Genomic DNA, 27553 nt, shown 5'->3' on the forward strand with positions numbered 1-27553 from the left:
TCTATTTAGTCTGTTTTATTTCTTCATAGTCTGCTTTTTCTAGCATGCTTGATTTAGGAGAGAATAAAGGGCTAAATAATATAACACTAAATCTAGATTTCAAAATAAGATAGTAACATTGCCTAGTTAAAAACTTGCATTACCTAAGGGCACTGATATCTAAAGTGCTTTTCATCACCTACCAACCAACAAATGTTACCAAGAGAGCATGGCTGTATCAAGGAGAATGTCACAATTTCTAAAAAGGGCTTTGTGCTTCTTGCATAAAATTGCAACTGTATATGTTTAATTTTTCTAACTTGAATTTTAATGGGGTAGTGGTATTTTGGAAATACAGCCTATACATAGTCTTAATATTTTAAAAATACAGAGATAAAGCTTTTCTGTTCCATTTAAGATTTAACTTTTACATCCAGCTGTAGTTAGAAAATAATTCACACTGGGTGTCAACTTGATTTTCTTTATTGAGACTTATTTATTATTGAATGAGTGAACCAGAAAATGAGAAAGTCAAAAAAGTCCAAGTTACCAGTTTTGTATTTAGAGGCAAAATATATCAAATTATCTTTTCAATGATAAACTGTGCTTTTTCATTCTGAAAACTCAGGATACAGCTAATTCATGTTATTGTGGGTCTCTCTGGTAAGATAGATGCTACAGATTTTGTGTATATTGTAATGCAAATTAGCTAAAACAAATAGTATGTTTTGGAGGAAGTTAAAACTAGTTTTACATTGAGGGTGAGAAACTTGAGTGTGTTTTAATTTAGGGATAAAGGTGTGTGTGTGTTCCAAGTTTTTTAATGTTCACAGCTTTTTCTCATAAAAGTGCCAGGCACTGTTTTGTGCTTTTGATGAAGTTTTATTTATATATATTATTTTTATTGTTTTTTTTTTTACTTTGGGTGGAATGTCCATTAATGTAAATTGTATTTATTTTTGTACTTTAATTTTCACTAGTTTTGCTTCTAGGCAAAGGCAAATAAACTTTTCCTCTCAAAGGAAATCTAGTTTGATCTGTTTTCTTATTGACAGAAAAGCATCTGACCACAGTATGGAATGTGACCATTTTCTAGCCCGCCTGGGGAGTGATTAGAGATGCCAAGGCCCAGCCTGGACGGCCGGGGAGGTGGCACTCCAGGGGACCAGCTCTGCTCCGTCGCGGAGAGGAAGCGCCCTCCACCTTCCCCTGGGGCTGCCTCCTGGGAGAGGCCGAAACGCGGGCTCAGGAGCCGCAGACCAGCCGAGGCGGGTTCCACTGCCGATTTATCTGACGGAGTGGGGGCCTCGGACCTTTGCTGTCAGAAGACGCTGAGAATAAATGGGAAGAGGCTCAGGCGCGGCCAGGGTCAACCCGGGCCTCTTTACTCTGGTTTGGGATGTTCAGATCCTTCCTAGCTGCAGCAATTCACCAGTGTTGGGGCTTGTTCCCCGCAAAGAGGTGATGATGGTGGTCATTCAGACCAGGTGGCCGTGGGGTGGTCGTTCAAACCAGGTGGCCGTGGGCTAGTCGTTCCCGCCGCCCGCGCGGCGCCTTCAGCTTCGCCCGGGGGGCGGAGCGGCCCTAACCTGCCTCGTTGGTCGGTCGCTGGGCTCCCGGCAGCGCTCAAACGCCGAGGCTCCTGGTCGCGGTGCTGAAGTGCCAGCTTCCCCCAAGTACCGGGCAGCCGCCAGGTGGGTGCAGGCCGACCGCGGGGACTCTGCTGCAATCCGCAGCCGTGGTTCGCGCCTAGCTCTACGAGCCCCGCCCCGTCAGGGCGACAGTGGGCTGGCGACATGACCCAGTAGAGCAGCTAGCTGCCACTCCAAATCCGGGGGCCTGCCCCTCTCGATCACCGCGTCTGCGGCTCATGCCCTGAGTAATCATGGCGCTGGAGGAACGCGCACCCTGGCCTCTGGAGCGACAGCTATCCCTTTCAACGGCGTTGACAGAGAAGCAGCCAGGATTCCACGTAGCCATCTCTACCCCTCATAATCGTGGCGCCAGCAGGAGCCGCGATCTGGTCTTAGCATCATGGGCTCTACTTGGCCTGTGCCCTTCACAATCATGGCGGTAGCTGAGAGCCCGAACTTTGGGCTCCGCTCGGCTGCGTCGGCCCCGCCTCATCCTGTCGTCATCAGAAGGCGCAGCCTGGGGAGGCGGAGCAAACAGCTGCCCCTCACAATCATGGCGGCCAGAGAGGGGCGTGGCGGCGTCCTAATGCTAGAAAAAGGGCTGGCGGCCCCAGAAGAGCGGTCATGTGACTAGGAAGATGGCCGTCTTTCCGTGGTAAGGAAGAGGTGGCGTGTGGGCTTCAGAGAGGGGCTGTCTCCTGGCGTCTATCTCTGCGAGTGTGGACAGCCCTCCCCGAGTCGTCCCGGCTGCTGGTTCTCCGCCGCTCGCAGGGTCCTCCGTGCATTCCCCAGGGGGGCCGCGGGTTTCCACACCCCGACTTTCCCGGGAGAGGCGGGCATAGGTTCCCGGCCCGTGGGGTCGGGGAGACTCGGCGGCCTGGCTGCGGCCAGAGCTGCGCGTTCACCTGGGAGAACCCCGCGCCGCCCGTCCGTGCTGCCCCTTGGTCTGAGGGGACGGCGGTGCGGTGCTGCTCACGCCCGAGCTGTCCGGCAGGCGTTGGGACGAGACCCCGAGGCGGCAGCGACTCACGCCTTCTGGCGTTGGCTTCGTGGAGGAGTCGCTTTAAACTGGGTCTTGCGGGATGCATTGGAGCTCATCACGCGACAGGCGTGTGGGGTTACAGTGGGGTGACGGGACCGTCAGGCCCCAGCAGGTGACTGGTGTGTGTGAGGAACTCGCACAGGTTGTGATGGGGACAAGGGGATTATTTGGCGACTGCAGACCTCTCTTGCAGTTGCTCAGAAGGGACATAATCTGATCTCTCTGCAAATGGTGGGAAGTAGCTTACATGGGATGATGAACGAGCCAGAGCCAGCAAGTGAAAGAAGGTGCAGCCCAAGACCTTAGAAGTCACCCGATGCACCCTGGGTTTATGCTTGTGAAGCAGTTGACTGCTCCTTGTTCATCACCTGTGGCCTCCGAGGCACACTAATCGATGCTGGATGCCCTGGTCCCCCTCGCCTGGGGTCCCTTTTGACCTAGGGAGGCTGGCCTGGCCAAGAGACCGAGAACACTTGGGGGAAATCAGCAAGACAGCGCCCCAAGTTCGAGAAACTCCTGATTTCATTGAACTTCTCTGGATTCTGGTATTAGCTCCGGGAGGACTGACTTCCCCTGCTTCCCAGTGCAGTTGTACTAAATTTTGCTGTTTGTTTTAAAATGTGAGGATTCCATGACCCTTAAGCACCTAGGTTCTCCCTGGTTCCTAATCTGGCTTCTCAGTGTTGGTGCCTGTTCCAAGGTCAGTTTCCTTACTAACTTTTGGCCATTTAAAGGGACTCTGTCCTCTCCTTTCCTGGGTGCCCAGAACAGCAGCTTTAAGGGCTCAGTATCATTGATGAGTGAACAAGGAACCCCTGGGGGCCTTTGGTCACATGCTACTCAGGTACTGTTAGGAACAGCTGTGCTAGATCTTTGTGTAGAGGTGCTTTCAGCTGATGTTTATCAAGCCCTATTTTGTGCCTGGAAAACTGGGCGAAGTGCTTCACACGTAGCATCTCATTTAATTCTTAACTCCATTCCTCAGGTGAGGAGATGGAGGCTCGGGGATTGAGCATGCAACCCAAAGGTGAGCTGAGGTTTGGAGGCTGGAGATCATGATCATCATTGCCAATTGGGGCTCAAGTCTAACCTTGAGACTCATTGCCAGTTGGGCCTCAAGTCTAACTCCTGGGCTGTTTGTGGCATATAAGGCTCCCCAAGTCCCATACACTGTCCTGGGTCTCCCCTAGAATGCCTTTTCACCCACATCTTAATTTTTGGCCCTGCCCAAGAGATGAGATATCCCATACATCCCTGGTCTCATTTCCTACTTAATCATCTGGTGGCAACACATTGGAAAGTACCACCCCATGGAGCCAGGATTTCTACAACATTTTCAGAGTTTTGGAGGTTGTGTGAGGAAAGGCCATGTGATCAGATTATGTGATTAGTCTCTAAATACTTGAATTGAAATAGCTGGCAAGAACCCTTTAGTGAATTTTGGTATTTCTACTAAAAGATTAATTTGGTAAGTCATGCTCAATCTTCTGTGTATATCATCAAATATAAACAATTTTCATGTAGGGAGTTGTTACCTTAATGTGCATTGGAGCCGCCTGATTTTGCTACCATGCAGGTCCTGATGCTGTGGTCCTAGGGTATTGCAACACTCCACAAGTGATGGGTTGCCCTTGCTAGTGACCTGAGAGCCACACTTTGAGTAACCCAGGAGTGAAGTGTTGGTCTTTTTTCTGTGGCAGCTGCCAAGGAGCCCAGGAGCCCTTCAGGCACTGGATCTTTGGTTCATGGTGTGTGTGGTGTGTGTGGTGTGTGTGTGTGTGTGTGTGTGTGTGTGTGTGTGTTTTCCCAAAACCAGGGGCCATCAGCTGGGCCTGGAGGAAAAGGAAGAGTGAAGCGGTTTTGAGAAAATGTCCACAAGAGGTCGCTGTCAGCTTTGCCAGGGACTCTCAGATGAAAGAAAACACCACTTATAGTCTCAAACCACAGGAAAGGCAGAGGACTGCAGCAAATTTGAGGAAATAATGGAAGTGGTTGAAATTCAAATTGTAGTTGCCCAGGGGTTTTCAGACAAGGAAGACTTTTGTTTAAAAAAAATTATTTCTGGAAGCAGTTTTCCACTCACGTCCCAACTTTTAAAAAATATCATTTCAAAGCTTAATTCTGTTAAATAGACAATTGGCTACACTTTTTTTTTTTTTTTTTTTTTTTTTTTTTTTTTTTTTTTTTAAGGCAGGATCTCACTATTGCTGAGACTGGCCTCCAATGTGTGATCCTCCTATCTCATCCTCCTGAGTCCCTTGGATTACAGGAGTGGGCCACAATGCCTATTTCTAAGGTTTTGAGATGACTTATAATCTGTAGAACTGTTGACTCTGTTACTTGCTGCTGTCAGCTTTGACAAATTTCCAACACTGAACAGCCCCATCTTCTGAAAAATGTCAGTGATCACCGTCCACCAGATAGAGCTGATTAAAGGGAGTGGAGGTAAAAGGCTTGACCCTGAACCCTGCGTATGATAAATGAGAACTCTTATGGGTCGCAGGTGGAGTCATGGCGTGTTGACCCTTTCCAGTTGTCTGTCGATTCTGATAGGAACAGGAAACACATTTGCAACCTAATTTCCAGTTGTATTACATTTTCTGCTCATTACTTTTTCAAAATCCTATTTTCCTTGACAGCTAATAAAGTTGAGAGTGATTTGAAAAGAGGAAAAGTATAATTTGATGTTTTAAATTCCATCCTCATGGTAATGATTATTACTGAAATGTGTTTATCCTTTGGGGTTTTTTTTTTATTTGTCATAAATCAAGAAGGGACTGATCTATCCTCAGTTGGACAGGAGCTGGTTAGGCTCTTCCATAGGGTTTTCATTCAGCGTTTGGAAGATGAGTTTTGTAACTGATACACGGGGACGAGGAGGCCATGTATCATCTAGTGTCCATCACAAGTCTTCCTCCTCCTTTGCTCTTGAAGCCAAATTTATTTTGAAAGGAATGGAAATAAGACCCCCCTTCCAGGCTGTGCTGTGGCATTTGTAGCGGTGGGTGAAAGTTTGAGTGCCGCGTCTCCTTCGAGTGTTAATGGAGTCACGACTCTGGGGAGGGGTGGGAGGCCCTTTGAGTCTCCCTTTTCCCTGAAGGGAGGTTGGGGAAGGGGCAGAGTTGTTTCTTGTGCCCAGAAAAACTTTTTTTTTTTTTCTGGGAGGGGATATTTACAAGTTGGAAGTGCCCATGTCCTTTGTTAAAGACAGTGTTTTGTGATGCTTATTAAAAGCCATAAGGTAGGCTGTATGTAGGGGGCGGTTGCAGTAGGGGGGACAAGGGGCTCAGCTCCATGAACTGGGAGAGCGGCCCTGGGTAGCTAGTGGGGAATTGTGTGGAGGAGTTTCAGGAGGGGCTCTGGCCAAGGTGCCTCCTGGGGTCTTGCTGGGGGCAGGCCCAGCAGTTGGATGTTGGGGGAGGTGCTGTTGTGGGGGAGTCTTGGCTGTCACCCCTTGGAATCCTGCGGCTGCCCATCTCCTCCACCCTGGGAGCCTGCTCTGCAGCGGCCTTTTCTCCGTGCCCCCTGTGTCCCAGGTTCTTCACTTTCCATCCTCCCTCCATACCGAGTTGGCTCTCCCTCCCCCTTTGTTTCCCAGCTGTCCTGAGCTGATGACAGCTCTGTCCTGGCTTCCTTTCCCTCTGTCCAGCTTCTTGCCCTCTGAGTGCTTTCGGGGTGGCATGAGCCAGATTCCTCTTTCTTCTCTGGACGCCTCTCCTGGCGCTCCTCCACGCCCTGGCTGTCTGAAAACTCAAGCCCCAGCCTGGCTCTCTCTGGCCCCATGAGGCTTCCTTCAGGCACTTTGGTGGCCTGTGTCTAGAATTCAAAATGTCGTAGAGAAGCTGGCCTGGGAAGCTGGCTCCATCAGGAGTAACCCTTCATTCTGGGTCTGGCCTCCCAAGTCCAGGAGGCCTTGGTAGCTCTTCTACCTTCAAATGGATTAAAAGAAAAAAACACCAAATTTGTTTAAATCTGGTGTTTCGTGTTGGTCTCTGGCAGTTTGTTCTGCTCTAGCTCCACCAGTGGGTGGTCCTGGGGGCTGCCCGTGTCCCAGGCCGGCTCAGCCTCCTGTCTGCTTGCCTTGCCAGGTGTTCCAGGAGCAGGAACTACAAGGCTGAATTTGCATCGTGCCGGCTGGAGGCCGTACCCTTGGAGTTTGGGGACTACCACCCGCTGAAACCCATAACCGTGAGTCTTGCCCAGGAGGCTATCCGAAGGGTGTCTGGATCCAGGGAATCACAGGCTTACTGCTGGGTCGTTTTCATGGAATTACAGGAATATTTTCTGGTTTGCTAGTGGCAACTACTTTTGCTTATTTGAGTCAACTTTTTTCTTGTGATTGACCTTCCTCCCTTGTTTGCACCCCTTCCTCACGTTGGGGAGCTCATCCTGGGGAGGGGATGACTGTTCCTGGCCTGGATGTGTCCCACCTGGCTTCTTAACACCTACTTGGAACATTAGAATCACTCTAATTGCCAGTGGTGTGTGCTGTTCTGGGTAGCTTAGTTAAGAAGATGGTAAGTGGGTAATGAGCACTATTATCAGCTAGTACAGGTATCCCTCACATCCTTGGAGGCTTGGCTCCAGGACCCGTGCATATCAAAATGCCCCATGCGTACAGCCCTTAGGTAACAGGCCACAGGTAATATTTGCATGTAACTGTGCCTTCCTCCTTCCCCTCTGGAAGTACTTAGAATACCTACTGCGGGGAACATGCTGTGTAGACACCTGTTAATGCCGTGTCCTTTAGGGAGTGGTGACAATGAAAAAGTCTGTACCTGTCCAGGACAGTTCTGTATTGAGCATCTCTTCCCCACCTTCGTGTACCCTGGACCCTGGCTGCCGGGCAGATGGCCTGATGGTCTTGTTAAAAGTGCAGGTTCGGGTGCAGTGGGTCTGGGGTGGCGGAGCTGAGTCTAGGTCTACCCTAAGCTCTGGGCAGTGGTTTCAACACTGAGTAACAAGGCTGTACAGGCCACGCTTATCCCTGGAGAGGATCAAGTCTGAGCCTTCTCCACAGGAAGGGCTCAGCCTCTTGAGGTTGCCCCCACTGCCGACACCAGCCCCAACCTACGAATTGGGGTTCCCTTATGCCCTCCTTGGGTTCCATTACTTGCTAGGATGGTCCCCAGCACTCGGAAGCTCTTCACTGAGGTGTCCTGGTTTATCCTAAAGGACATTAGAGGATGCTGATGATCAGCCAGAGGAAGGGGTGTGCAGGGTGAGGTTGGGGGAGGCGGCAGAGCTCGTGCCATCCACCAGCCCCTCAAGGTGCCTACGTGCAAACCCCTTCTTTGAGGAGTTTTTAGGTAGCTTTGACAGCAGGCAAGGTTATCTACTGCGCCCCACCCCTACCCCTCGGGGAGGGTGGGGCTGCAAGTTCCCAGCTTCTGCCTTCCCAGGTGACCAGCCCCTGTCCAGGAGCCACCCAGAGTCTCTTCATTAGAGAGAGAGACACTCCTGTCAGCTAGGAATCCCCAGGGGATAGGGGCTCTGCATCAGGAACCAGAGGCAGAGACCTGGCCTGGTATTGTCACCTTCTACATCATAGTGGCCCCGGCCCAGTTGCTCCCTTCCATTAAAAGATAAAGCTGATCAGTAAAAATTTGAACTAGTTTGAGACTTAAGCAAGGGTGCATACTGGGGAAACAGGGGTCTTGCGAAGCCAGAGCGGGGAGACATTTGTTTGGAGTGGAGGTTTTCTGCGGAGGCTGGTGGGCTGTTTCTGATTGGTGGTCTCCAGGTGGAAGGCAGTTGTGGCTTCTGATTGGTTAGCGAGGTACCGGTGGGCAGGGTTTAGTGGTGGTTTCCTGTGGAGGCTGGTGGGCCTTTTCTGATTAATCTACAGATAGAAGGCAGTGAGTGGCTTCTGATTGGCCAGCGAGCTTAGCTTGCTCTTGGTGCTGGGCTGTGTTTTATTTTGGGTCACCTCGATGAAACCCTTCTCCTGCAGCCTGGTACCCATAAGCCCTTGAAGCCAGGAACAGTCAGGCCAGCATCCAGAATGAGAGGAGCCCCAGCGTGTCCCCTGGGCAAGGGCAGGGGGACCCCTATGGCAGCACCATGCATGTTCCCCACAGGTCACAGAATCAAAGACAAAGAAAGTGAACCGGAAAGGAAGCACCTCTTCCACGTCGTCGTCCTCCTCCAGCTCCGTGGTGGACCCGCTGAGCAGTGTCCTCGATGGGACCGACCCCCTCTCCTTGTTTGCAGCCACTGCTGACCCTGCAGCCATGGCAGCAGCAACGGTAACATGCTGTGGTGACAGTCGCTGGCTCTGGGTCTGGTCTGCAGGGGTGGGTGGCTCTGTGCCTTGTTTGTAAGTTGCAGAAATCAACATGTGGGGCACAGTCAGGTCCTCCTCCAGGTGTCTGCAGGGTTCTGCTTAAAGTGGAGGACCTTGGCCGAGAGAGGCCAGTAGAGATGAGGGAAGTCTTTCTGACTCATTGTTGTATCTTTGTTTTGTGGTGCTGGGGTTCAAATCCAGGGCCTCCTGTGTGCTAGGCCAGTCCTCTGCCATTGATCTACACTGTCAGCCTTAATTTCATGTTGATAATTCTTTTTGCATAATTACATAAGTAACTTGCTAGTTTTCTAGGTAAGAGTCCAAGGCTACAGATGGAGCCCTGTGGACCCCCCTTGTTCTCCACCCTGGGGGTGCAGCAGCGTACTACATATTTTTCCATAGCCTTCTGACTTCTCAGACCATGAGGGTGGTCTCTGAGGGTTTCCATGCCTATTCGTGTATGAATAATAATAGTGTCAGCATAACACATGGCAGGCATCTTTTTCCTTTTTTTAAAATACTTTTAGTCGATGGACACAATACCTTTATTTTGTTTATTGTTTTTTATGAGGTGCTGGGGAATGAACCCAGTGCCTCGCGCATGCTAGGCAAGCGCTCTCCCACTGAGCCACAGCCCTAGCCTTGGCAGGCATCTTTCTGAGAGCATTTTGTGTTCAGTTCCCCCACCTTGTGAGAGGTGTCTCAACCCTCACTTACCAAGTCAGACGTGGCGGGGGAGCGATGCTAAATCACTCTAGGCGGGGATTTGAGCCTGGCTGATTGGCTGCAGAATCCATGCTTTCAGCCATGTTCCTTCCTCCATTTCATATATTTATCTCTTTTTCTTTTTTTTTTTAAAACAAAAAGCCTGCTGGAAATGGTTTAATTTTTTTTTTTTTTTTTTTTTTTTAAACTCAACAGCATGCCTTGGGAAGTTTCCTCTGATGGGTTGAACTCTGAGGACACGTATGACATGCTTGACTCCTCATTCCTGAGCTGTTTTGGGTTTTACTGGCATAAACAATATGCTCTGGGTTTCTTAAACATACTTGTGTCCTGTGCATTCTGCAGGAGAGTGTCCCAGAAGCTCATCACTGGGTGAAAGCAGTGCGTGTGTGAGTTTCTGGTGGCTGCCACCAGAGTGTCCTCCCTAGCAGTTTGCTTCTTGTAGCCTGGATGTTAGTTATTGTATTAACTTGGCCATCTTTTCAATAGGTTTCCTTGATTCCTAATGCATTTCAGCCTTTTAAAATATATATTTTGGCCATTTGTGATGAAATATTTTCATTATAGTAAACCTTTGGTAGTAAATAGTGGCGTACCCTCTAATCCAGCAACTTTGGAGGCTGAGGCAGGAGGATCACAAGTGTAAGGCCAACCTGGACAACTTGGTGAGGCCGTAAGTAATTTAGTAAGGCCCGGTCTCAATTAAACAAGGGCTGCCTGGTGGTAGAGCACTTGCTTGAGGCCCTGGGTTCTGACCCCATGGTGGGTGAAGAGCATGGTCAGCCTTTAGACGGATCTGACTTATTGTGCAGTGGGGAACTACAACCTTCTACTTAAACTTAATTTTTAAAGGTCAGAACGATACTGCTGCTGAAGAAGTTGTGTTGCTCTCCTTAGGACAGCTCCAGAAAGAAACGTGACAGAGATGAGAACTTCGTTGTAGGATCGGATTTTGAGCCATGGGCCAACAAGCGGGGAGAGATCCTCGCTCGGTACACGACCACGGAAAAGCTGTCCATTGTGAGTACCGAGATGTTGTTGTGATTTTTTTCTTTGTTGCCCCAATTCTGGGCTCTCAAAGTTTCCCTTATATCAGTATTAGTCTGGGAAAAATGTGCTATGTGACTTTAAAAAAAAGTCAAACCAGGGATGTGACAGTTTCCAAAAAGAATGGAACTGCAGAGCCTTTGGGGAGCTGAGGCATGAAGCGAGGAGAGCACCCGTCCCTGCAGGGCCTGCAGCCCACGGCTGGGTTTTCTCCTAGAGCCCAAAGCGAGCGCTGTTTCTTGGGCTGGCTGGGGGCGTGTGGACCTGGAGCTCACCCGCACTTGGCAGGCTGCTCTCGGCAGGGCAAGAGCCACCAGGCCAGCGGGTGAGTGCCTGTGGCAGTTAAGGTTCCGTCCAGTAGGTGTAACCAGGGTCCTCCCAAACACTGTCACCAAGAGTGACGCATGCTCCTCTCACTGTGAAAGACCAGGGGTGGGTCATTGGGGCTGGTGTGGCAGCTCCAGGTCGTCAGGCTCCATCTTGCTGCTCTACTGTACATCGTGCGCCTCATGGTCAAGGTGAAGGGAAGAGGCGTACCTCCCGTTGGAGGCTGCGCGAGTCCCTCACAGCCCTCCATCCATGTTGTCTTCAAGGTGACCATGGACAGTGCAGGAACGCAAAGGGGTGCTGGGAAGGTGGCCTGCGCCTGACAGTTGACCAGGGAGGGGGGCGAGCCCAGTGGGCAGTGGAAGGCTGTGCCACAGGGCCCCCCTCCTTCCCGTGGTATCTCACGCAGAATGACAGAATTGCTGGACTATTTAAAAAAAAATTTTTTTTTCTGGATGCACAATTAATGCAGAGCAGTGATTCTCAACCTGGAGTGATTTTATCCCACTGCGGTTATTGGAAATTAGACATTTTGGTGGTCTGAGGTACAGGGGTGGTCCTGGCATCTGATGGGTAAGGACCAGAGCTGCTATAGGATGTCCCACAGTGCAGAGGACAGCCGCCACTAAAGAATCATCCAGCCCCAGGTGATGGCAGTGTGGGGGGTGGGAAACCCTGACGTAGAAAAGTTAAAAATAGTTCTGTTGTGGCTGCTGTCATATCAAAAATTTTGATGTTGGCTCATGCTGACACATGGAAGGGGGTGTGTCTTGCTCTTTTATAGACCCCAGAGCCCCTCTCCTTAATTATTGAGAGCCCTGAATTGAGTAGGAACTTGAATCTCCAGTGGTTCCAATGACCTTGTTTTCCTTCTTTGAATACATACTTCCATCTGGACAGGTAAGTGCTGTATTGCCCTAGATTTTAAAACTATTAATGAATTTTTTGTCTCTGCAGAATCTTTTTATGGGATCTGAAAAAGGTAAGAAAAGTTTTTTGTTTTCATGGGGAAATTCTGCCACCACCTTTAATATAATTTTACAAGTGAAAAGTTTGTATTAAACGGTCCTGATGCTTAATTCCATTGAAAGCTCTAAGATTGCTTATAGATACAGAGCTGAAATACTCGGAGCAGAACAAAGAGACAAGATGGTTCCTGGGAGTAACAGACGAGCTTCCTGTTTTTTAAGAGACGCAGGGGACTGCTGTGGACATAGTTCCTTTGCCCTAAGGCTTTGTCCCTGGTGAAACCGCAGCTGTGCTGGTGCAGGGTTATGCACTCCGTCTTGGCAGCCTCTGGTGCCTGAACACAGCGGTTTTTTCTGCTGAGACTCGGTCACAATCTCTGGACCAGGGTGTCCTGAGGGTCTGTGTGGCAGGAACCCTGAGAAACCTGTGTGTCCAGGCAGACCCTGGCCCCGCTGCTGACTGCACCTATAGGATGGGACACGGTCATTCCTTTTCTGAAGTTGTCCTACATCACCAGGCACAGAGGGGCACAGCCGGGGTCACATGCAGATCGTTGACTTTCCAGGTGCAACCCCCCACCCCCAACTCTGCAGGCTGGGACATCACGGGAGAAATAGAGAGGGGGCTGATAGCAGTCTGGAACGGGTCCTTATTCCTAGTGTTGAAGATTAAACGCCCCAGAAAGGCTGAGGCAAGCATTGAAAGCAAGTTTTATTTAAGAAAAGGACAGACTTCTCTGAGAGAAGGCGCCCCAAAGTTGGGAGTCTGCAGGAGAGGTGTGTTTTGCTCTCTTACAAACCCCAGAACCGCTCTCCTTAATTATTGTCTTGTCTTTCTTCCCCAAATACATGACCAAGGGCAGGGACCCAGAGGTTGTTAGAAACCCAGAGTGCTCAGGAGCACGACCCTTGGCTTCTGTTTGATAACTGATCCTCATCCTCTCTCAACCCCCATCATTCATTACTACACTACCTGACCTTTGCCCCCCACCCCTCTTGGCGGAGGAATGTGACATCCTGTCCACTTGGGCCAGGCGGAGCTGCAGGCAGATTGCTTTGGGCAAAGAAAGCTTGGAGGGGGAGGGTCAGCACAGTTGGCCCATTTTATAGAATTGGTCTCTTAAGCTCATGTTCCCACCATCTTCTGTCCCCTGCAGCACCTTCCTTATGGGTGCAACTTTTATCCCAGGCTAAAAAGTAAAGTGCAAAGGGCAGAGTGTGGGGCGGCAGGAGCTCTCCCACCTGCTGAGGATGCTTTGGCCTGCTTGTTAAACCTGAAGATAGGTGCTGAGCCATAGTGGTTTGTGGGCTAGTGTGAGCCGTCTGGACCTCAGAACAGGATGCGGAGCCCCTGAAGGTGGGGAAGGAGTTCTGAAGCGGTGGGCCCTGGAGGGCAGCCACCTGTTGGACCATCCCCCTGCCTGTGGCTGGCCTGGTGTCCTTTTCTTCCTCTGTCCACAGCTCTCCGCTGACGTGGGAAATGCTGGCAGACCTGGAGGGAGACGGCTTGTCCTGTTTGCCTGCAGAGAGGGCTTTGAGGCCCCAGGGCCACCTCTGGGCAGACCTGAGGCTGTTCCCTGCGGGCAGCCTGTGGCAGTGGTTCCCCGTGGGTACAGGCCTAGCAGGCCCAGCAGGCCCTCTGCTCCAGACGGCAGGAACAGGCCATGAGAGAGGGCGTCTTTACTTGCTAGTGTTTCTGATGGAACTCGGACTCCCCACAGGAGTTGCTTTTAAGATCTGTTTTCTGTGATGAAATCACTTCCTGGTATTTTTAAAAATAATTTTTTGGTTGTAGATGGACACAACACCTTTATTTTACCTATTTTTGTGTGGTGATGAGGATCAAACCCAGTGCCTCATCCGTGCGAAGCGAGCGCTCTGCCGCTGAGCCCCAGCCCCTCCTGGCATCTTTACTCACGATGAGGTGTGGCTGGAGGCTGCCTTCTCTTGTGGCTGTGGTGCAGGAGAAACGCCACCTGTGTGACGTGATGCCTTCTGTTTAGGCAAAGCTGGGGCCGCCGGGTCTGCGATGTCGGAGAAGGTCCGGACCCGCCTGGAGGAGCTGGATGACTTCGAGGAGGTGAGCATCCTCTGTTGAGCACGGGGTGGGGGCTCTCCGTCCTGCCTAGCGAGGTCCTTCTCGGTGGCTGCCCTTGGATGATGGCTCAAGCTGCACTCTGGGCTCCATCCAGGGAAAGGTGCCAGCCGTGCAGTTGGCTGAGCGTGTGGGAGCCTGGCTGGGGCTGGTTTCTGGAGGCGTCTTTTCTTTTTGTGATACCTGAGCCATCCTGGTCATCTGGGGACGATTCCTGACGGTAGAAATCACCTGGAGCCCCCTCCTAGGAAGTGGCCTTGTGTGGTACATCGATCACAGCTTGCAGTTTACATATGGCCGCCCTGACGGCTGGACGTGGCTTTCAGGAATCTTGTAGTAGGTCTGCATGTGGCTCGTTTGCCAGCTCTTAAAAAAAAAAAAAAAAAAAACAGGTAAAGCTAATGGGTACTTGGAGATTTCTAGCTTCTGGAAAAGCCCCCCAACAGCTGAGGGCAGACATTCCTGCACTGACCAGGGCATGCTCTGCCAGGTGACCACAGTCCTCCCTGTCCTGGCTCACAGGTGAGCATCACTTCCTGGCCCCCAGACCCAGGTGAGCTTGTCCCCTGCAGCACAGCATGGTGACAGAGACCACGAGCCTGAGCCAGCCTGCCTGGTCTTGCATCCCTGCTCCCTGGTGGCTCCTTCTGGGTGCTCGCACAGCTTTCCTAGCTGCCCTGTGCCTGGGTCCACCTCCCTAGGGTGTGGGAAGGCTGAGGAGCGCCCACCTGTGCTGCTGTTGCAGGGCTTCAGCGGGTCAGAGTCTCTGAAGGGCTCAGGACAGCACCCAGCGTGGTGAGCCCCGCAGATGTTGGCTGGCGTGGTTGCTGGTCCTGAGCCCAGAGGCTGTGGCTGGAGCGCTGGCCACAGGGCGGCCCTGGGCACTTGTCTCGCCTCTGCCTTTGTTCACCTGTGAGATGGGGATAAAGAAGAGCTGTGTGGGCTGAATGGGGGGCTTTGCGAGCAAGAAGGGACGCATAATGCCCATCCTGTGCAGGGTCCTCTGGCTCTGAGATAGCTGCTGGGTGCTCCGCAGAGTCCAGGAGCCCCGGATTCTTCCTAGTTCAGAAATGACCGTTGAGTCTCAGCCTTTGCTGGTCCAGGGAAACTGCTGAGGGCTGGAGTCAAACTTGGGAGTCTGAGCACCTGAAAGTCGCCGGAGCTGGCCCAGCTGAAAATGGGGCTGTCTCACAGGAGGTGGGGGCAGCACCCTGAACCCACAGGCACCTGCAGAGCCACCCAGAAACGTAGCGCTGTCCTCCCTGCCTCTCAGCTCTGTGGGCTCCTTGCTGATCCCTTGGGCTTTTTTTGTCCTTGCTTCTCTCTGCCCCCAGCAGCAGTGGCTGCTGGTGGCTCTCAGGTCAGCATAGATAAGTGAGGGTAAGGCTGGGTTTCGCTGCAGTAACGAGAAAGCCCGTATCTGTGGTTTAACCTAACCAAGGTTTCCTGCTGGCTCACCGTGCATGCCCTGTGCTGGTGGCAGACATCGTGTTGTCTTGTGACGCTGCTTCTCAACATTTGGCTTCCAAGGTTGTCAAGCTGAGCTGAACAGGGGGTAGTTTCTCGCTGCCAAAGCCCAGAAGGAACACAGACCATTCTGCTTGTAGCTCATTCTCCAGGCCGGTCACGCAGCTGCTTACTGCAGAGGGTCAGGGAAGCCTCTGCGTCATAGCTCAGATGACCGCTTGGGATCCATCCACATTTCCTGAGCCTTCTGCTCTGAGGCCCTTTGAAGGAGCTCTTTCCTGGGGAATCTAGTATGTGTGTGAGAAGCATGTGGCCCTGCACTGTCACGTGTATCCGTGTGCCCTCCCTCCTGGGAGCAGTGAGGCTAGCCCCCCAAGACAGCTGGGGACCAGGAGCACTGCTGTGTCTGTGAAGGGCCAGGCCACACATCTGCCTTCATGGCATGTCACCTGTGGGGGTGGCAGTGTACTCTTGTGCCCGCAGCTTTTGCTGAGGGACTCCCTGTCCCCAGCACTCTCCCCTTGAGTTGGCCACTTCCAGGCCCAGCTGGCTCTGGGCTCCACGAGGTCTTGTCCATATCACTTCCTGCAGGAAGACTGTCCTCCTCCCATCCATAGCCTGAGCCTTGGCTGCTGAGTTTCTGCCACTCTAAGGTGAACCTTCTCCCTCACCTAGCATGTGTCCCTCAGTCGTGCGTCGGCCAGCACAGCCTCCTCTTCCTTGGCGGCATGAGGGATGGTGTTGCTCTTGCCCATGGGCACCTCCAGCTCAGTGAACAGGGGTTTCTCTTCACAGAATTGTTCCCCCTGAGCTTTCTCCTTCCTCCTCTCCCCTTTGCTTTGTTCTTTACTTTTTTTTTTGGAAACAGGGCCTCACTGTGTAGCCCTTGAACTCTTGAGCTCAGGGAATCCTGCCTCAGCCTCCTGAGTACCTGGGAACACAGGTGTACCTCTGGGCCTGACTCCCTGTTCCCCACAAGCACTTATCTTAAACCCCAGTGGTGTAGGGAGACTGTCTTTGTGCCTGAGATCTGAGCAGAGATGTTTGTACACCTGGCCTTCAGTACCACACCTGGCCCATGTCGGCCCCAGTCGGTGGGGAATGAGGAGAGTCCTGTCCCACTCACCAGAGCACAGGAGGCAGGGTCCCCAGAATCATGCCATTCTTAAAGAGACGGAGCTGTGTAACTCAGGCCCTGCCTGCCTCCAAGGCCTGCCTCGGCCCCTGCACTCCACTCCTGGGCAGAAACCCGAAGAGCCTCTTTGATTGCAAAACACAGCTCTCTGTCCTGATAGGGCCATGAGGGGTGTTTAGAGGTCACAGCTGGTACCCGGTTTTTTCTAATGGAGGTGGTGGTCAAACAGAGTTTTCCCTCTTCTTTCTGTGCCTACCCCTTTGCCTTCCACCCACAGGGATCCCAAAAGGAGCTGTTGAACTTGACTCAGCAGGATTACGTGAACCGCATAGAGGAACTCAACCAGTCACTGAAGGATGCCTGGGCCTCTGACCAGAAAGTGAAGGCCCTGAAGATCGTCATCCAGGTCAGGTCTAGTGCCTCCCACCCTCTCCAGACTTCAGGGTCTTGCCCTCATGTATTTATCTTTTTCACATACTTCCTTTGAAAGGCTATGATTATGAATCTGTATTTTTATGAAATGACTAATCGCAGGGCCACTATGTGCAGCTGCACAGGTTGTACACTGTACAATTCCAGGAAGCACTCCTGGATGCTGGATTGCAGAAGAGATGGTACCCCCTGGGTTACGCTGTATGTGAGTCCTGGTACAACTATTCTGACATATTTATGACTTGCATACACTAAAGATTATTTTTTTGGAGGGGCGGGTACCAGGGATTGAACTCTGGTGCACTTGACCACTGAGCTACCTCCCCAGCCCTATTTTGTATTTTGTTTAGAGACGGGGCCTCACTGAGTTGCTTAGCACCTTGCTTTTGCTGAGGCTGAACTTGTGATCCTCCTGCCTCAGCCTCCCAAGCTGCTGGGATTACAGGCATGTGCCACCATGCCCAGCTCACACTAAAGATATTTGTATACCTTCTGTAGGGCTAGTTTAGTGGTCATGGATTCTTTTTATTTCCTCTTCAGTTCTGAATGGTACCTTTGCTGGCTTTTAGACTCTTTTGAGTTGAAGTCAGGATGAGCCTGAGTCTACCTCTAGTTGTGACCTGATGTTCTTCTCTTGAAGCTTTTAATATTCAATCCTTGTTCTCTATTAGGCATTCTGATGATGGATGTGTATTGGAGAGATTCTTGTGAATCTTGTCTGTTTGGGCTTCATATTTTCTGTACATGGATATCCATCTCATTTCTGAGGTTTGGAATAGGTTCCTAATGCTCTTAGCCTGTATTTCTATACCCTCTGTCTCACTGAGTCTTAATTTTGGTCTCTTAATGTCCCAGTGTTCGTGTGTGTTCTGATCATGGTCTTTAATTTGTCTTTACTTAGTGTTGTAGCCCCAAAGCCCTGTCTTAAGGCCTCAGGTTCTGTTTTCTGTGCAGTGTAGTCTGCTGATATCACAGTGGATTTCTTATTTGATTCACTGTGCCTCATTCCCAGGCATTCCGATTGATTTCTTTTCAGTCTTTGCTAAAATGGTCTTTGGCCTCCTGTAATTACTCTTAATTGATTCCTTAATTCATTCCTTGGGTCTTATTTTTTAGCTCATTAATCATTTTAATCATTAATCATTTAATCAAGCTTGCCTTTGGCGTCCCGCCCCCTCCATGTCATGTGTCCTTTGGCTGGACTGCAACTCGGGGAGACTTGTTTACCTGTTTCCTCAGACTTTCAAGGCCTGGGACTTGGGCATCTGTTGAGATGGGTTCCTCCTTGTCTTTGTGAGGACGTCTTCTGGTGTGTGGTCACCCGTTGTCTTGAGTCCTGCATCTGGTGTTTCGGATCTGACGAAGGCTCAGTGTGGCTCCACCGCAGTTCCCGCCTCACAGCCTCTGTGCGCAGCTGCCGCCGTCCCCTCCTGCACGGCCTTGGCACTATGCTCCTGGGAGCCATGCTCTTGCCCCTCTGGTGTTGCTCTGGGAGTAGCTGTCCAGGGTGGGACCTGACGTTCCCCTCTAGTCACTCCTGCTTGGGGCCTGGCATTGGTCTGGGGCTCTGGCCTCCCCTGTCCTGTATTTTAGGTGCTGTTGAAGCTTGAGCCAGGTTAGTCTGCGGAGGGAGATGAGCCTTCACTTTGCCGACAGTGGAGTCTCTACCCACGACCTTGGAGTGTGCCAGTTTCTGACCCGCCCCTCCTTCCACTCCCCATCTGCTCCACCATCTTTCTTCCGCACACAGCAAAGACTGAGCAACTGTTTTCAGGCCTGCTTGATCAGGCTGGCTTGGTACCTTTGTGTTCAGTGAGTCTGTGTCTCTGATAATGTGCAGTTTTTTTGGTGGGGGAGGGTACCAGGAATTGAACTTGGGGACACTCGACCACTGAGCCCACATTCCCAGCCCTATTTTATATTTTGTTTAGAGACAGGGTCTCACTGAGTTGCTTAGTGCCTCACTTTTGCTGAGGCTTGTTTTGAACTCGAGATCTTCCTGCCTCAGCCTCCTGAGCCCCTGGGATCATAGGCGAGCACCTCTGTGCTGGCTGATACATGAGTTTTTAAGACACTCTGAGTGGTCGTGCGATGATGGGAACATGCCCTACTGTTAGAAGTGTGCTCATTAAATCCTCCATGCTGGGGAATCTGCTAATCTGTGAGAACCCCTGGTCACAGGGCAGGTCCTGGAAGGAAAGCAGCTTATTCTGGTTTTTGACCTTGAAGATCATCCTGTCTTGGCAAAATGTGCCCAGAAGTGCACGTCCGAGGGATCATTCACAAGCCACTGTCCTCAAGGCAGAGTTGAGTATTTCTGAAGGGCCCCTTTTAAGAGCCATGTAGTTGAGAGCACAGGCCTCACTGTCACTTGACACTGAAAACGTGGCACTTGTCTTACCTGTCTCTTGTGAGGATGGTTTGGAGGCCCAGGGGCCTCTGCCAGGCCCTTGGAGTGTTGAGGGCTCCATGGAGCAGGGGTGCGTCCCCACAGCTTCTCATCAGTCTGTTGCTCTTCAGCGCCCGGCCTTAGTTCATGAGTAAACAGCCCTGACGCTGGTCCCCCGCTGCCCACGAGGGGTCACCTGCAAGTGGCCAGGTGAGCAGCTCTATGCTGAGAAGGGCTTTTGTAAGCAGCGTCTCTCTGCCATGGTCGTGGCTTAGAACTGCGCTTGACATCTGGAAGAGATTCAGCTCATGTCCTCTGAAGCAAAGGGACCGTGAGTGCCAGTTACGTCCACATCTGCTTGAGAGTGCCGATGCTGCGCACTGAGGGCGCAGCGTGGACAGGTGAGGGGAGTCCGTCTCCTTTCTCTGCAGCAGGGTTTTTCTGTGAGGAAGCTGGCGACTTGCTTAAAGTATATTTTACAGGTCACTAAGTCCACCGAAGGGCTGGGGATGTAGCTTGTGGGTAGAGCACTCGCCCCCTTGCACTTGGCCTGGGTTCCATCCCCAGCATCCCAGGAAGAAAAAGTCCACCTGTTCTAAGTGTGAAATCTGTGATTTTCATTAGGTGTCTAGAGTCGGGCAGCTGTCGCACACGATCCGGTTTTGGAGCCTTTTCCTAGTCCCCAGTTCCCTTAGGCCTATTTGCATTTAAACCCTGCTGCCATACCCAGCCCCAGGAACCCACAGACTGCCTTCTGACCTCACCGTCCTTTCCTGGATGATTCATACGTGAGGGCTCCGTTGGTACCCAGTCCTTGGCATCTGGCTGCTTTTGGTTTGGCTTGATGGTTTTGAGAGTCATTCGTCTTGTGGCGTGCGTCTGCACTTTGTGCTTTTTACTGCTGTGTAGTACTCCATTGTCTGGATGACCACATTTTGTGTATCTACAGACAACGTTGATGGACATTGGGGTTGTTTCCACTCCGATGTTGAAAAATACTGCCAGGAATGTTTGCACACGAGTCTTTGAACTTATGTTTTCATTCTCATGGGTAAATTCCTGGGAATAGGCTTGTTGTCTCATATGGTAAGTTTAATTTGTTGAGAAAGAAACTGTTCAACTGTTAGGGAAAATAGCACCATCTACGCTCCTATAAGCAGGGCCCAGGGGCCCTAGGTCCCCCACATCTCCAGCACCACCATGGTCCACCCGTTTAGCCTAAGCAGCCTAGTAGTCTGAAATATCTTCTCGTGCTTTGGATTTACAAAGCCCTGATATTAATGATGTGGAGTTTCTTGTGCTTATTGGCCATTTGCATATCCTCTTGAGTGAAATGCCTATTCATGGCCCACCCCTTTTAAAAGTGGTATTTGTTGAGTTGTAATAATTATATATTCCTTTTTTTCTCTCCTTTTTTGTGCTGGGGATGGAACCCAGGGCATGGTGTGTGCTAGACAAACGCTCTACCACTGAGCCCATATACTGTTTTCTCTTTGGTACTAGGAAGTGGACGAACCCAGAGGCACTTTACCACTGAGCTGCATCCCAGCCAACCCCCTTTTTTTTTTTTTTAATTTTCAGACAAGTCCTCATTTAGTTGCTGAGGCTGGCCTTGAACTCGCAGTCCTCCTGCCTCAGCCTCTGCATTGCTGGGATGGCAGGCGTGCCCCTGCCCTGTATTCCTTTTGGTTTATTTATTGGGCTGGGGACTGAACCCAGGGCCTCGTGTGTGAGGCAGGTGCTTTACCACTGACCTACATCCTTTGCTCCTCATGGGTTCTTGATGCAAGTTCTTTGAGTACAGTCGTCTGTTGCTTAACAGCAGGGAGCTGTGCTGAGCAGTGTGTCATTAGGTGGTTTTTTCCTTGGTGGGCAGTCGTACAATGAGCTCAGACTTCAGGCAACTGCAGCCGTCTTAAGGTGGGTGAGGTGGACTTAGGGTCCCCACTGCACTCGGGCGTGACGTTGGCGCGTGCCTGAGACTACTCCAGGCTGGCTTGTCTCTTCATGATGGTGTCTTTCCAAGTGCAGGCTTCAGCTTTAACAAACCTCATGAACTTTCTCATGTTGGCTCTTGCCCTTGGACTCAGATCTAAGAACTCTGCCTAATCAAAGGTAGTGAGGGCTTTTCCCATGTTGTCTTCTAGAAGGTAGTTAGCACTTGGATTTAGGTCTGTGGTCCATCATTGTGAGTTATGTGTGTGGGGTGAGGTAAGAGTCAGTGTTTTGGTGTGTGGATACAGCTGTCCCAGCAGTGTGCTGAAGGTTCCTCCCCTGTTGACTGTTGTTACCTTTGTTCAAAGTCAGCTGGCATAAATGCAGGCGTTAGCGTCTGTGCCTCGGTGTTTAATTCCAACCATTTACACGATTGTCCTTTTGCCAGTTTGATGCTGTCAAACTGTAGCATCATAGTAAGCTTTGAAACTGGATCACGTCTTTTAATGTTTGTTCTTTTAAAAATTGTCTTTTTTATTCTGAGTCCTTGTGTTTCTGTGTGAATCTTGGGGCAGCCACTCTAGGGTACGCCCTGCAGGCCTGGCTCTGGGTAGGAACTTGGGACACATCAGTTTCTAGGAACTAAGAGCTGTAAACAGACACCAGGATTCAGAGCTGCCCCACCCCCAGCGCTGGAATCCGCCAGGGCAGTGGTTTCACTTGGAACCCTTATGAAAGGGCACCTGAGACCCAGTCAGTGAGGTGACAGGAAGTGGAGTTCCACAGACATGAAGCTGCCCTGTTCTCTGTGGGTACTGCTGGCTTACCAGCTTGCATCCACTAAGGAGGGTCTGGGCTGTGGGAAGGTATCTTTTGCTTTGAGGTGTATAATGCTAAGGAGAAGCTGGTGACTTCCACAGCTTAGTGGGTAACAATGCCAAAGCAAAAATGCCTGTCGCCCTCTCTTGTTGCAGTGCTGAGGTTTGAACCCAGGGCATCATGCCTACTGGGCATGTGCTCTACCCCCTCCTTTGGGGTTTTTTTTGAAACTGGGCCTCACTAAGTTGCCCAAGCTGTCCTCAACCTTGGGATCCTCCTACGTCAGCCTCCTGAATCCCCTGGATTACAGGCATGTGCCCCATGCCCCTCTAAAATTTTTTAATTTTTAAATGGCATGTCTTTCTGAGGGTTAACTGTTGGGATGATAAAATACAGGAGAGTTACTTGATTACTTTTGCTGACTTTTGAATTCATAATGACAGGGAATTAAATCCAGCTTTTCAAGGTAGAACTCTCCTGCCTCTGATTTTAAAAGACAACTCAACCTGGAGTGGTTGGTGCCACATTGTGCGGCTGTGGCCTTCCCTTTGGCACAGGGAGGATGTAGGGATTGCCCAGGCTGAAGTGTCCTCAGCGCCCGAGAAAGAAGTGCTCGTGAAGCTGGTCACGGTCCCCTTTAGAGGGAAGCTTAGGGTGGAGTGTAAGTAATCCATATAGTTTCAGGAGCCATAGAGATTTACTTGTGAGTCACTTCATAGGAATCCACCCAGGCTGAAATAAACCAGAGGAAGCCACACGCGGAAGCCATCGGGACAGGCTGGTCCGGGAGAGGGGTGCTGGGCTGGGGACTAGACTGCAAGGCCCTGGGCTCTCCTGGAGCTTGGCTTTCCAGCACCTTCCTTAATGAGAGTCAGTTGTGAGCAGAGTCTCGGCCGTTTGTCAGACACAGAGGTCTTGCTTCTCACGTCGTCCCCAGGGCTGCACAGGGTTTGGCCATGGAGAGACCTGAACCTGCGGGCAGAGGGCATTCGTCCTCCAGGCCTGGAGGGTCCCAGCCAAGTCAGACAGTGAATTTTCTTATCTCTTTGTAGTGTTCAAAGCTGCTTTCAGACACGAGTGTGATTCGGTTCTACCCAAGCAAGTTTGTCCTCATCACCGACATACTGGACACGTTTGGTAAGCACCATGTTCATTTCATACGTGGGAAATATGTTTGTTCTGTCAGGTGGCTGCGGTGCTTTAAAGTAGGCCCTGTGTGGTCTAAGGAATTAGATGAGTAGGAAGGGACCAGACCATACCTCCTGGTCCGTTAGCGTGTTTCCCATGTGTTTATTTTTAACTGACTCACATGGAGAATATTTATGTGATAGAGCATGCGGCTTGAAGATATGCGTAATGCATAATGATCAGATTGGGGTGATTGGCATAGCTTATCTTCAGATATTCATCATTGCTTTGTGTTGGGAAAATGCGAAATCCTACTTTGAAATGTTCCATTGTTCTCGACTGTAGTTACCTTACTCTGCTTCAGAACGTTAGGAGTTACTTCTTCTCTCCAACTGCAAAGGGTGCTGTTTTTGAAAAATCTTGGATGTTATTTTTTTTCTAGTCTTTGGGGAGACTGATAAATGAATACACGAAGTTGGGGAGCACATGTGCTAGCTGAGCCAGCTGTGGTCTATGGCTACCTCAAGGGCATCTGAAACTCACATTTTTCAGAACTGAAAGTGTTAGCTCTCTGTCACTATAACAAAATGCCTGATGTAGTCAGCAGAGGAGAAGAGGTTTGTTCAGGCTGAGTTTTACAGGTTCCAGTTCATGACTGGGCAGACCCGTGGCTTTTAGGCCCATGGTGGAGCCAATCCCCTCCCTTCATAGGAGGACCAAGAAGCAGAAGGGCAAGCAGGGGTCTGGGGTCCCATAATGCCCCCTGCACCCCCTGTGACCTAAAGACCTCCCACGAGGCTCCATTTAGTCAAGGTCCCACCCCTCCCAGCAGAGCATGCTGGACATCAGGCCCTTGACTCCTGGGCCTTTGGGACCAACTGTGGCACTGAACACGACCTGCCTTCCCAGCCCTGCCCCGGCCCCTGCAGAGCTCTTGTCACAGGGCATGGCTTCCGTGTCCCCAGTTACCCTTATGGGGAGCCTGAGAGAGTTTCCCACGTGCTGGGTCCAGTTGCCAGGTTTTCTGTTCAGGCCCCTGACGTCTCCCTGCACATCCGTTTTCTCTGGCTTCTCTGTTGAGAACCTCCATCCTTGCCAGAGTCCCCTGCCTGAGGATGACTGTGGTCCTCTGAGGTCATTCTGTGTCATCGTGGCTGCCTCTGGCCCTGTGTCCCACGCTGGAGGCAGGGTGACCTTTTGGAGTCCAGTAGAGATGTCCAGACTAAAGAGCATCCCTGAGGGGCAGCGGTGCCCGAGGCCTGCTGCTTTGCCCTGAGTTGAGCCAGAACATCCTGCTGTGGGCACTCTGCCCAAACCAGGCGGCTCCCTCAGCCATATGTGGTGTTCACCAAGGAGCTGCCTGAGAGGAAGTCAGAGCAGAGGCACTGGCTGTCCTACCAAGGACGGGCCCATGAGCTCCCAATCCAGCAAGTCTTGTCTGCAACCCAGCAAAAGATCTGATGGGTCAAAAAACAAAATGTCAGGAGACCCAGTCGGTTCGCAAGTCCTGGGCCTGTTGGAGAGACAGGGCCTGAGGGTATTAGCTAAAACAAGTGGCAGAAAACCTAACTAGCCTGGGAGCAGGGGGCATATGCTGAAAGTTCAGGAGTAGTGACCTAAAGACCTCCCACGAGGCTCCATCTCGTCAAGGTCCCACCCCTTCCAGCAGGGCATGCTGGACACCAGGCCCTTGACTCCTGGGCCTTTGGGACACGTTAAAGAATACCCACTGTGGGGGCCATAGGTACAGCTGGATCCGGGAGCTCACATGGCGGCGTCAGGACCTCCTCTCTCGTACTCCCTGGGGTGGCTGCTTTCACTCTCGCACTCCCCAAGCCCTTGCCTCCCTCAGCTTTCCTGCTCGCCGTCCCAGGGAAGCATCGCAGCAGGAGACCTGGACTCCCATCCCCTGGTGGCTCACACCGCCTGTCACTCAAGAGCCGGGCGTGGCATCTGGGGAGGACGTACCCCAACTTCTCAGGCCTGGGGGGAACCAGAGGAAAGAGGGGATGCTGCCTGAAGAAGAGGAGAGTGGATGCCGAGCAGGAGGAGGGGCAGCCCCGCTGGACGGGTTCTGGGTGTCCCTGGGGGAGCTCCAAGGAGCCCTGGCGAGGGGCTCTTGACAAATGTAGAAATAAGTTTAAGTTTAAGGCACAGGGGACAGGCGTTCACACACTCTCATCTAGAGACGTTTTTGGGGTTCCCAGCTCCCCTGTTAAAGGGAAGTTGAGAGGGCGGGCAGGTGTGGGAAGGTATGTGGGGATGTCGTCTGGTCTCTGGGTAGTTATGGTGGTCTGGTTGTTCTCAGATCTTTGGGGTGACATGTTCTCAATCTGATCAGTGGGGGGGACACTAGGAAGGTGTCCTGTGTTGGTTTTACATATCACTTGGCTCCAGCCGTTCTAAATACACGTGTTGGCGGACTCATTAACGGCACATGGGTCAGTTTTTGTTAAGTGGGTGAATTTCCAGCAACTTCAAGACCATGAGTTGAATATTTGTAGAGTTCCCTGAAATTCAGCGGTGACAGGCCTGGAAAGATGCTGGCTTGGGGGGAGAAGGATGCGGAATTCAGATCCGCATCCCTCCTTGTTGTGACACACGATAAACCGGTCAGAGTCATTCCAAGGGAATTTGGGGACTAAAATACACAGAGTACCTTTTCTTTGGGTTCGGTGGCCACTCCTCAGCCGCAGCTCCCACAAGGGGAGCAAGGCAGGCAAGAAAGGGCGAGGAGCATGTGCTGAACCCTTTTATTGGGGAGAAGCCGTTCCAATGAGGCAAGGGGTCAGGTTTCAGGGGCTTGAGTCTAGCTTCCTGATGTCTGCTGTCAGCAGGTTGACGTCTTGGGAGGCCACGCCTATCTCACGAGCTGTGTGGGGATCACAGGCAGAGCCAGCGAACAGAGGGGCAACGGCAGAGCCGTCCACTTTGTGTTCGATGCTCATAGTTCACAACATTGTGGCTCGCCACATGCATCGCTCCTGTCCAGAGCGGCTCCTGACTCCTCCTCTCGCCTCCTTTCTCCCTATTCTATCTATGGCCACAGGGTGTGGAGCGCTGGTGTCGGGCACTCACTGGGCACTGGGGGGTTGGCACAGTGAAGAGACAGAGTCCTGCTTTTGTGGCCAGTTGGAGACCAACAGAGAGCTTGCAGAGCAGCTGGGTGCCCCTGCTGTGTGGGGGTGATCAGTGCTGTGGAGGAAAGCCAGAGCTGGGCGAGGGGTGGAGGAGGAGAGGAACCTGGGGGGCAGCTGCGACTTCAAGTAGAGGGCTTAGGAGGCCTCGTTGGAAAGTGCTGAGTGGTGCTCGCACGAAGGGCCTTGGGCCAGAGGCCAGGGCAGGTGTCCACAGCCAGAGATGAGCCTGTGCAGAGGCCCCAAGGAGCCAGGCGGGGGGAGGGGGGGAAGCAGGAACCCAGTGACCAGAGGGCACGAGGGGCCCCAGCAGCAGGGGCCATGACCCCACTTGTGTTTTAACAGGGTCCCTCTGGCTGCTGGGTTGAGATGAGTGGGGGGGCTGGGGTGCTGGGGGGCTGGGAGGCTGAGACGGCACATCTGGTGTTGGGAAAGGGCGATGTGGCCCCGGGGATGGTGAATTAGGCTCCCAGGACAGGTGTCGGGTCCCATACTGGCAGAACCTTGCCGGGTCCTGCCCAGAGCTGGCCCCCAGGGAGCAGGGACATCAGTGGGGAGGCCGCGGCCCCATCGGTCCTCCTGGTTGTCCTCTTCTGGTCTCCTCCAGCCTCGGCAAGTTCCCTGTTCATGACCAGTGTCCCCGAGTGAAGCCATCTCTGGGGCACTCTGAAGAGACTCAGTTCCCACCCTGCAGGCCTGGCTGGACGCAGAGGGTAAGCTCACCTTGCAGAGGCTCGGGGCAGCCACACCTCCAGCCCCTCCTGGTGCCCAGCCTGGGCTCTGCAAGCTGAGATATGCATCCTTCACGGCGGATGAGAGTCACCATCCCTCAACAAGTGCTGTCCTTGGGCCAGACTATCCTAGCCGCCTGCAGAGTGGCCACATGGTCTGTATGGCAGCCCTAGGAGAGAGAGTCTGTCATTGTCCCTGCTTCAGAGGTGAGGAATCTGAGGCGTAGAAGGAAGTCACTTGCTCAAGACTGCTGTGTAGTGAGTGGCATGGCTGGG

At 51.8% G+C, this 27553-nt stretch overlaps 1 protein-coding gene across 1 annotated transcript in view; it reads left to right on the forward strand.

Moving 5' to 3' along the window:
- The first annotated feature begins 2145 nt into the window (after positions 1 to 2145).
- The window catches only part of VPS35L (VPS35 endosomal protein sorting factor like), a 99544-nt gene continuing 74136 nt past the window's right edge, over positions 2146 to 27553 (forward strand). Inside the window, exons 1-8 of the mRNA XM_081300360.1 lie at positions 2146 to 2268; positions 6744 to 6843; positions 8736 to 8903; positions 10565 to 10687; positions 11999 to 12023; positions 14013 to 14089; positions 16984 to 17112; positions 23334 to 23418. Coding sequence (XP_081156486.1) covers positions 2252 to 2268; positions 6744 to 6843; positions 8736 to 8903; positions 10565 to 10687; positions 11999 to 12023; positions 14013 to 14089; positions 16984 to 17112; positions 23334 to 23418 — 724 coding nt within the window. The 5' untranslated portion in view covers positions 2146 to 2251. The remainder of the gene's footprint in view (positions 2269 to 6743; positions 6844 to 8735; positions 8904 to 10564; positions 10688 to 11998; positions 12024 to 14012; positions 14090 to 16983; positions 17113 to 23333; positions 23419 to 27553) is intronic.

This window comes from Spermophilus citellus (genome assembly GCF_964194105.1).
Source record: "Spermophilus citellus genome assembly, chromosome: 6".
Classification (NCBI taxonomy): Eukaryota; Metazoa; Chordata; class Mammalia; order Rodentia; family Sciuridae; genus Spermophilus; species Spermophilus citellus.